The sequence below is a fragment of the Chiloscyllium punctatum genome, chromosome 46 (assembly GCF_047496795.1).
Source record: "Chiloscyllium punctatum isolate Juve2018m chromosome 46, sChiPun1.3, whole genome shotgun sequence".
NCBI lineage: Eukaryota > Metazoa > Chordata > Chondrichthyes > Orectolobiformes > Hemiscylliidae > Chiloscyllium > Chiloscyllium punctatum.
In genome coordinates this window covers 60299899-60310257 of record NC_092784.1, presented here as the reverse complement: position 1 = coordinate 60310257, position 10359 = coordinate 60299899, and the positions used below count along the sequence as shown (strand labels likewise).

Genomic DNA, 10359 nt, shown 5'->3' with positions numbered 1-10359 from the left:
GTAATAGCATTTGTTTTATTCCCTTGTGTAAGAAACTTTTTTTTGTTAGAGGTACACTGGCAGACTCTTGTGAAAAATCCAGAGTTTATTAAAGTCAAGTTGCGGACTTTGCTACCATCACTGAGATGATAAACCACCCTTTGAGTTTAGTTCCATTGATCCTGGATAACTAGCAGTAGCTCTGTATGGGGCAGGCACGGTCTGTCATATTCAGTGACATCCTGCTCTCACTCATTACAGCTCAGGATTAACTAACTTTATATTAATTGCATGCAAATGGTCAGCATTAACCTGTGGTTCTCTATAGATACTTAGTGAACCTGTTGTTTTGGTGTGAGGATGTTTGAGTTTGTGATGTATAACTTTGTACATAAATCCTATAAAGTTGTGTAAAGATTGGTTCCAGTTGTATCCTTCACTGTCTGTCTTTCTGGATTGTAGCACAGGGATGTAAAGTATGCAGTCAATCTCGCGTATTGAGTCACAGATGCTCGGGTTTTCTGGCTGTTTAATGACACGACTTCCTGCCTGAATGATTTCCCTCTGGATTTATCATACTCCCTCCCCCACCCTCTGTCCTCTCACACTCAGCCACAGAATTGCCAGTGCCTTTATCCGCAAACATCAAACTGAGTCTAACCACAGCACTTTGTCGCTTCAGTTTTTTCCTCCTCCTCCTCTCATGGTCCTTCAGTGGGCTCTGAATCCCCGTCTGCCTGTCCAGTTGTTAATGAAGAGAGTTTCTGACCGGTTTCTTTCTGTCTGATCTTCAGGGGAGCCAATCTGTCTGAGAGTGAAGCTGAACTGGACGGAGAGCACAACATTACAGAGCTGCCACAGGCCTGTGCAGGCCGGGGGAACCTGAAGACCCAGCAGAGTGCCATTCGACTTACTGAGGTCAGTGCCAGTGCTTGTGTTCCCAGTCTGTCACCAGCCAGCTCCCATCTGGAGGGTAGCCTGACCAATGGAGAGGAGCAGCACCACTCTGTCCGCTGTTACTGTCAGTCACAATCTTCTCAATAAACATTCCGTGTCCGTCACACAGAAGGAGATCAGGGAATTAAAGCATCAGCCACATCAAACGGACCATCCCAGGTTATACTGCAGGACTGTGCTGATATAACCAGTACCCCCTCAGACCATTGCTGTCACTGCCCTCAGCAGGGATGGTGATGAGAGAGTGAGGGACACTGTCAGCTGGGTTCCTCGCCCCTGGTTCCACGTTAACCAGGGACACAGCGAGCTGTCTCTCTGCAATCCGGCTGTACTCTGATCCAGACCCAAGGCCAGGAGGACGAATGTTCATGTTAGCTCTAACCCTCCCCCTCTCTGTGCAATCCTGCCTCTTAGATTGGCCCTCGACTGACCCTGGAGTTGGTGAAGATTCAGGAGGGGATGTGTGATGGACAAGTGATGTATCACTCATTCAGTAAGTATGGCTGAAAGGACAGAGGAAGGGTCAGGGGTCACAGGCTCACCTGTTGGTATGGGGGATCGGGGTCACAGGCTGACCTGTCGGTGTGGGGGTCAGGGGTCACAGGCTCACCTGTTGTTGTGGGGGGTCAGGGGTCATGTTCTCACCTGTCAGTGTGGGAGGTCAGGGGTCACAGGCTAACCTGTCAGTGTGGGGGTCAGGGGTCACAGGCTCACCTGTCGGTGTGGGGGTCAGGGGTCACAGGCTCACCTGTTGTGGGGGGTCAGGGGTCATGTTCTCACCTGTCAGTGTGGGAGGTCAGGGGTCACAGGCTAACCTGTCAGTGTGGGGGGGTCAGGGGTCACAGGCTCACCTGTTGGTATGGGGGATCGGGGTCACAGGCTGACCTGTCAGTGTGGGGGGATTGGGGTCACGGGCTCAGCTGTCAGTGTGGGGGGGGTTAGGGGTCACAGGCTCACCTGTCGGTGTGGGGGATCAGGGTCACAGGCTCACCTGTCGGTGTGGGGGGGGTCAGGGGTGACAGGCTCACATATCGGTGTGGGGAATTGGGGTCACAGGCTCACCTGCTGGTGTGGGAGGGGGTCAGGGCACGGGCTCACCTGTCGGTGTGGGGGATTGGGGTCATGGGCTCAGCTGTCAGTGTGGGGGGGTCAGGGGTCACAGGGTCACCTGTCGGTGTGGAGGGGTTCAGGGGTTACAGGCTCAGCTGTCAGTGTGGAGGATCAGGGGTCACAGGTTCACCTGTTGGTGTGGGGGTGCTCAGGGGTCACAGGCTCACCTGTTGGTATGGGGGATCGGGGTCACAGGCTGACCTGTCGGTGTGGGGGTCAGGGGTCACAGGCTCACCTGTTGTTGTGGGGGGTCAGGGGTCATGTTCTCACCTGTCAGTGTGGGAGGTCAGGGGTCACAGGCTAACCTGTCAGTGTGGGGGTCAGGGGTCACAGGCTCACCTGTCGGTGTGGGGGTCAGGGGTCACAGGCTCACCTGTTGTTGTGGGGGGTCAGGGGTCATGTTCTCACCTGTCAGTGTGGGAGGTCAGGGGTCACAGGCTAACCTGTCAGTGTGGGGGGTCAGGGGTCACAGGCTCACCTGTTGGTATGGGGGATCGGGGTCACAGGCTGACCTGTCAGTGTGGGGGGATTGGGGTCACGGGCTCAGCTGTCAGTGTGGGGGGGGTTAGGGGTCACAGGCTCACCTGTCGGTGTGGGGGATCAGGGTCACAGGCTCACCTGTCGGTGTGGGGGGGGTCAGGGGTGACAGGCTCACATATCGGTGTGGGGAATTGGGGTCACAGGCTCACCTGCTGGTGTGGGAGGGGGTCAGGGCACGGGCTCACCTGTCGGTGTGGGGGATTGGGGTCATGGGCTCAGCTGTCAGTGTGGGGGGGTCAGGGGTCACAGGGTCACCTGTCGGTGTGGAGGGGTTCAGGGGTTACAGGCTCAGCTGTCAGTGTGGAGGGTCAGGGGTCACAGGTTCACCTGTTGGTGTGGGGGGGCTCAGGGGTCACAGGCTCACCTGTCGGTGTGGGGGGGCTCAGGGGTCACAGGCTCACCTGTCAGTGTGGGGGGGGGGTCAGGGGTCATTGGCTCACCTGTCAGTGTGGGGGGGGTCAGGGGTCACAGGCTCACCTATTGGTGTGGGGGGTCAGGGGTCACAGGCTCACCTGTCAGTGATGGGGTCAGGGGTCACAGGCTCACCTGTCAGTGATGGGGTCAGGGGTCACAGGCAGACCTATTGGTGTGGGTTGTCAGGGGTCACAGGCTCACCTGTCGGTGTGGGGGTCAGGGGTCACAGGCTCACCTGTTGTTGTGGGGGGTCAGGGGTCATGTTCTCACCTGTCAGTGTGGGAGGTCAGGGGTCACAGGCTAACCTGTCAGTGTGGGGGGTCAGGGGGTCACAAGCTCACCTGTCGGTGTGGGGAGGTTCAGGGGTCACAGGCTCACCTGTCGGTGTGGGGAGGTTCAGGGGTCACAGGCTCACCTGTTGGTGTGGAGGGGGTCAGGGGTTAGAGGCTCACCTGTCAATGTGGGGATCAGGGGTCATAGGCTCACCTGTCAGTGTGGGGGGTCAGGGGTCACAGGCTCACTTGGTGCGGGGAGGCTCAGGAGTCACAGGCTCACCTATTGCTGTGGGTGACAGGGGGTCACAGGCACACCTATTGCTGTGGGGGGGTCAGAGGTCACAGGCTGCCTGTTAGTGTTGGGATCAGAGATCACAGGCTCACCTGTCGGTGTGGGGGGTGTCAGAGATCACAGGCTCACCTGTCGGTGTGGGGGGGGTCAGGGGTCACAGGCTCACCTGTCGGTGTGGGGGGTCAGGGGTCACAGGCTCACCTGTCAGTGTTGGGGAGTCAGGGGTCACAGATTCACCTGTCAGTATGGTGGGGTCAGGGGTCATTGGCTCACCTGTCAGTGTGGGGGGGTCAGGGGTCACAGGCTCACCTATTGGTGTGGGGGGGTCGGGGTCACAGGCTCACCTGTCAGTGATGGGGTCAGGGGTCACAGGCTCACCTATTGGTGTGGGTTGTCAGGGGTCACAGGCTCACCTGTTGGTGTGGGTTGTCGGGTCACAGGCTCACCTGTTGGTGTGGGTTGTCAGGGGTCACAGGCTCACCTGTCGGTGTGGGGGTCAGGGGGCACAGGCTCACCTGTCGGTGTGGGGGTCAGGGGTCACAGGCTCACCTGTTGTGGGGGATAGGGGTCACGTTCTCACCTGTCAGTGTGGGGGGTCAGGGGTCACAGGCTCACACTATCGGTGTGGATGGTCAGGGGTCACAGGCCCTCCTGTCAGTGTGGGGGGGATCAGGGGTCACAGGCTCACCTGTTGGGGATGGGGCCTTGTTAGTTTGTTGAGGACAGTGTGGGAAGCTGTCTGTCTGTTTTTGAGAATCTCCTTTTTGAGCTTTGCTAACGTTGTTGTACGAAAGCACCAGCGCTGTGTTCAGGGGTTTAGGGAGAAGCTGCCTCCATGTGTTGGTGCTGCAGGCTCCCACAGTAGAGGAAGATCCCAGACAGACCTGTAACGTCAGGCCTATGCTGGGAGCACTGTCGGGTCCAATAGGTAGTGTTCTGTGCTCCGAAAGCCCCTGCTCTCTGAATACCCTGTCAGATGAAGACCCCATTCCACTGTGATGCTTTCATGGTCGAATGTTCTCTCTCTGCAGGCCTCTCTGATAAATACTGGGTCAGGTTGGTCAGGATTTTCCTATTAAGCCAGAGATGAAAGCAGTATTTTTGGGAGGGTGGTGTTTAGGAAAGGCTGTGTGAAATATTCTTCCTTTTTGGTCCCAGTTCAAAAGACAGAGGAGGAGCTGCAGGCGGTGCTTCAGCGGCGAGAGAAACGACAGAAACTGAAAGAGGAAAGACGCAGAAAACAAGAAGGAGACATTCGCCGTAAACAGAGGGAGCATGAGCAGCACAGGTGAGTGACCCCACCCTCACCCTCTGTGTTCTCCCTTCACCACCATTGCAGCTCTGTTCCACTGATACCAGCTACATCGCCTTCCTGGCTCTCTCTCACACTGGCAGTGCTAGCCCACCATGACCCAGGCCAGCACTGACCCTGGAGGAGGTTTGTTCTTGTTCCTGACTGCACTGACCCACATCTTCACTTTGAACATGGGGAATGCACACAGTGACAGCCCTGGGTCTGTATAACTCCCTCCCAAACTCCCTGGGAGTCACACAATCCAATAATACTGGAGTAATTGACCACTCTCTGATGGGATTGCCTTGCGAGGAGAGACTGAGGAAACTGTCAGCCTTTTGAAGAATGGGAGCTGATCTCCTGTAAACCTCCCACAATCCTTACTGGGCAGGACTGGGTGATCGACTGCAGGTGTTTGTCCCTGTCCAGTCATTCTTGAACCAGCCGTGGAGAGCTGTGCAAGTCCAGGCATTGAGCAGGTTCAAGCCATAACCTGATAAATTCCTGGTGATTAACGTCCTCAATGGATTGAAGACAGTGGAGGGGGGGGAAATGGCATTGAGTTTGATATCCAGATATAACCTAGGATGGGTTGAATGGCCTGCTGTTGTTCCTGTGATGGAATTCATCTAATTTGTGTTGGATTTGATCACTTGCTCCCATAGCTGGATCACTCACTCGAAATTCCAATGCTACACTCTTGATTTGCATTTGGATACAGTAGACGATTCAAAATAATTTCTGCTTACAAATCTAAACGCACCCATTGTTTCCATAATAATGCATCTAATCTCTCCTTCCACTCTAACTTTCTGGGTTGTTTGAACTGAGTGAGGAAGAACATCTCTCAGACTCTCTGTCTGCACTTCCTATGGTGGGGTGGGACAGACAGGGAGAGAGTAAGCGAGCAGCAGCAGAGAGTGGGTAGAAATATACATGGGTGACATTTTGACAAACTGATAAGGTGTGGCCAGCCATTAGTGTCAGAGATGCCACAGGCAACTGGGCTGTTAGTGACTGCAAGATACCAAGACTGAGAGATCCTGCTCAATGCCTGAACTTGCACAGCTCTCTACGGCTGGTTCTGGCCAAGGGACAAATATCTGGTCTCGAACCACCCTGTCCCACTCAGTATCTGGGAGGTTGTGGCAGTGAGTTTGCGAATGCGTCCTGACAGAGAGTGAGGCAGGGTAGAGAAGAAGCAGCAAGCAGCACACAGGGAGCATTGGCTAGGAGGCTGCAGGGAGGTTGGCTCAGAGAAACCGATCATGGCTGGCTCTGAAAATCAGCATGTACGTCCTTCGTTTTCATTTCTTCAGGAAAAGAAGTCTGGCTGGAATGAGGAAGAATGCTGAGGGTGCCCAAGATGAAGAGGAGGTTGAGGATCCGTGTACTGAGGAGACGGGAGTTCAGAGTGACCAGTCTAACAATGATTCAGACCGAGAGTATTATCGCCAGGAAGTCGGAGTTGAACCAGATGATGGTAATGATTTATTTTGCTTTCTGGACGAATGCTGGTGTTCATTGAGAGACCACCTTTGACAATGTCAGCAGCGTTTGAGTGGGGTTTGCTGTTGTGGGGATATAGGTGTCACCAGCAAGTCGAGCATGTGTTGGCCCTGCCTACCTGCTCTCGTACTGAGTGGTTTCAGAGGGAGCTTCAGCCTTGTTCACATTGCTGTGGGTCTGGAGTTATGAAGGGGGGAGGCCAGACCGGGTAAAGATGGCAGATTTCCAAAAGGAAATCACTGAACGGTCTTTATGACAATCAGACTTGGGTTTTTGCTTTTAGATAAATAAACCATCTCCATGGCTGCTATGTAAACTCACCGTTTATTTATTTAGCACCTCTTGGTCCAATCTACATAAGATAAAGACACAAAATTAAAGAGAATCTCTCCTCTTCCCTTCAGTGTCAGATCTGTTCATTAATGTTGAGAAACATACCTTTCAAGTTCTATTGTGATGACTTCACTGGCAATTATAGCTGATAATTCTACCTCGCCACTCCACAAGCTGTAACAGAATGTATAAAATCCCAGTGAAACCAACAAATTGATCTGTTTGTTCCACTGATGGCTACTCAGGACAAGAACAGTTCACACCAGGTATCTACAGGAATAATAAAGAATAATTATTTATTGTCACACTGTATCAAAAAGACAAAGAAAGGATTTCCAATCTCCAGCTGAGCAATTGAAACTCTGTCCCCTCAAAACTCTTAATTTTATACACATTCACATATATGATAGACAAAAAACATAAATTTAAGTGAAAAAAAAGAGTATAAAAGGAAACAGAATTCTAAAGATCAAATGTCTGGGACGCAGTTACATTACTTTCTCTCAGTCCTTTTGATTTCAGCAAAGAAGACGTGTCTTTCAGGGGGCCACCCTCCTGTGGTGGCAGATCAGTTGGACCTAGGTCATGTTAGAATGCTTGTCTTTTGTCTGTCCCCCCCCCCCCCCCCCCCCTCCACCGCCCCGCATGGAGAGAGGGAGATGGATGTTTTCAGTCCATAGGCTCTGGGTATTTTTCTCTGCTGTGCACACAGCTTTTTAATGCACTGGAGCTCAACCAATCAGAGTGCTGTTGTCAGGCAGAATTTCCTTGACTCAGAAGCGTAAGTACTGTTGAGTTCTCCCTCTCAGCTTCCAAGAACAGCTCTCCATCATACAGCTGAAAAATAAAACATTTGGTTTTTAACTTGCTGTTCTAATTCTCAAAGTATTTGAGTTAGATCTGTTCAGCACCAGTTTATCATTGCAAAAGAGAGGGCTGTCTGCTCTCTTACATGGGCATGTCAAATTTCTATCTGATACCCTCTCGAAACTTCTCTATGGTCTTATCACCAACATGAACCCTTGACCTTTATTGCTGTGAATGTTCTCTGGAATCAGAGGTCAGTTAGAAGGAAAGTAACTGTTAATTATCCATTACAATAAGTTCCCAACTGATAAATAATGAGGAATATATGAACTTCATGTTGTCTGGTGGACAGATTCCTAGGAACATTATCAGTTATGCTGCTTCAAAAAATACATGGCTTTTATCTTTCGTGAATTTGAATTTTATTTTTGTTTAAATGTGATTTACAAACTTTACTTCCAAGTTGCAGCCTTTGGAGTAGGCCCCGGGGCGATAGGGAATGCACTGCTCAGGCTGAGTATCGTTGTTTTTTGGATGGGGGGGATGGGTGGGAGCTGCGTTTGATCCACACAGTCTGTCTTACTGCTGTTCATTTTGTTCAAGAAGGGGAGTAGGGATAATCCTAGTAACTATAGGCCAGTGAGTCTCACTTCTGTTGTGGGCAAAGTCTTAGAGAGAATTGTAAGGGATAGGATTTATGCACATCTGGATAAGAATGATGTGATCAAGGATAGTCAGCATGGTTTTGTGAAGGGCAGGTCGTGCCTCACAAACCTTATTGAATTCTTTGAGAAGGTGACTAAGGAGGTAGATGACGGGAAAGCGGTAGATGTGGTATATATGGATTTTAGTAAGGCGTTTGATAAGGTCCCCCATGGTAGGCTACTGCAGAAAATACAGAGATATGGCATTGAGGGTGAGTTGGAGGTTTGGATTAGGAATTGGCTCTCTGGAAGAAGACAGAGGGTAGTAGTTGATGGCAAAGGATCATCTTGGAGTGCCGTCACTAGCGGTGTTCCGCAAGGATCTGTTTTGGGACCATTGCTGTTTGTCATTTTTATAAATGATCTGGAGGAAGGGTTAGAAGGTTGGGTGAGCAAGTTTGCGGATGATACGAAAGTCGGAGGAGTTGTAGACCGTGAGGAAGGATGTGGCAGGTTACAGCGGGATATAGAGAAGCTGCAGAGCTGGGCAGAAAGGTGGCAAATGGAGTTCAATGTAGCTAAGTGTGAAGTGATTCACTTTGGTAAGAGTAATAAAAAGATGGATTACTGGGCTAATGGTAGACTACTTGGTAATGTGGAAGAGCAGAGGGATCTTGGTGTCCATGTACACAGATCTCTGAAAGTTGCCACCCAGGTAAATAGTGCAGTGAAGAAGGCATATGGCGTACTGGCTTTTATTGGTAGAGGAATTGAGTTCCGGAGTCCTGAGGTCATGCTGCAGTTGTATAAGACTCTGGTGCGGCCGCATCTGGAATATTGTGTGCAGTTTTGGTCGCCATACTATAGGAAGGATGTGGAGGCACTGGAACGGGTGCAGAGGAAGTTTACCAGGATGTTGCCTGGTATGGTAGGAAAATCCTATGAGGAAAGGCTGAGGCACTTGGGGTTGTTTTCATTGGAGAAAAGAAGGTTTAGGGGTGATTTGATAGAGGTGTACAAGATGATTAGGGGGTTAGATAGGGTTGACAGTGAGAACCTTTTTCCACGTATGGAGTCAGCTATTACAAGGGGGCATAGCTTTAAATTAAGGGGGGGTAGATATAGGACTGATGTTAGGGGTAGGTTCTTCACTCAGCGAGTCGTAAGTTCATGGAATGCCCTGCCAGTAGCAGTAGTGGACTCTCCCTCTTTATGGGTATTTAAGCGGGCATTGGATAGGTATATGGAGGATAGTGGGTTAGTGTAGGTTAGGTGGGCTTTGATCGGCGCAACATCGAGGGCTGAAGGGCCTGTACTGCGCTGTATTCTTCTATGTTCTATGTTCTGTGGATTGAAACAGCATTCTCTGGCTGCATTGAGTACACTCAAATCTGACTGACACAGTTCAAGTCTGCAATCTGACATGGCCTGCTTTTAGCACAGGTCATTGTAAACACCCCACAGCAGTGATGGAGTAACATTCCAGAAATGTGTAATGTCTGTGGGCGCGAAAATGATTACTCTATATCTCAAAGGGTGTTTAATATAGTTCAACAGAGGCAGAACGCAACCGGAGCAGTTGACATCCCACTCCTCTGGTTTGGACAGTGTTTCGTACTAACTGCTCCTGCAGATTAATGGGTAAAGTTGACCTAATATTTCTTGTATGGCATATGCAGTATTGATTAAAGAGCACACACAAACCCCTCCCTTTATCCCACTGAGACTCATCCCGTCACCGCTGAAGCAGATTCGATTAAATTTGCGTGCTGGGTTTTATCAACTGTGACATCTTTTTTCACTTCTCGGCATTATAGTTTTCTGAGCTGATGTGAATTTTTGTTTTTTCCTCAGACCTATTTCCAGGAGCTTTGCAGAGAAAAAGGAAGAGGAACAAATCCCCGAGCTTGGTCAGGAAACGGGCAAAGGATCCCGAGGAAGTAGCCAGCAAGAGGACCACCAGCCCAGACTCAGGCAGAACCAAAAAGAGGAGGATACAAGGGAGGAAACTCCGACTTGTCAGGTCTCACCTGATCCACTCCAAATTCAGGGGCTCTGTGCTCAAGAATAAAGGTCATCAAGGTCGGAGTTCCAAGGCCAAGGGTCAAACTCCGAGGAAAGGCAAAATGAGACGTTGATCAGAAATGGAAAAAAAAACAAAGACAGCACGGGGGCAATAAAAATAATTTTTCTTGATTCAGATAA

General features: G+C 50.7%; 1 protein-coding gene across 1 annotated transcript; it reads left to right on the top strand.

Annotated features, from left to right (window-relative positions):
* The first annotated feature begins 451 nt into the window (after positions 1-451).
* On the top strand, positions 452-10359 carry LOC140468181 (suppressor of SWI4 1 homolog). The gene is made up of 5 exons (XM_072564412.1): positions 452-897; positions 1351-1429; positions 4726-4855; positions 6181-6344; positions 10009-10359. The coding sequence occupies exons 2-5, from the start codon at positions 1396-1398 to the stop codon at positions 10290-10292; spliced, it is 612 nt and encodes a 203-aa protein (XP_072420513.1). The 5' UTR covers positions 452-897; positions 1351-1395; the 3' UTR covers positions 10293-10359.

What these genes read in the sequence shown, in the direction of transcription:
- LOC140468181 (XM_072564412.1), top strand. Translation starts at nt 1,396, where the DNA reads ATGTGTGATGGACAAGTGATGTATCACTCATTCA. An exon ending in AGGGAGCATGAGCAGCACAG is followed by an intron (nt 4,856 to 6,180) that starts GTGAGTGACCCC and finishes TCATTTCTTCAG; the next exon opens with GAAAAGAAGTCTGGCTGGAA. An exon ending in CGGAGTTGAACCAGATGATG is followed by an intron (nt 6,345 to 10,008) that starts GTAATGATTTAT and finishes TTTTTTCCTCAG; the next exon opens with ACCTATTTCCAGGAGCTTTG.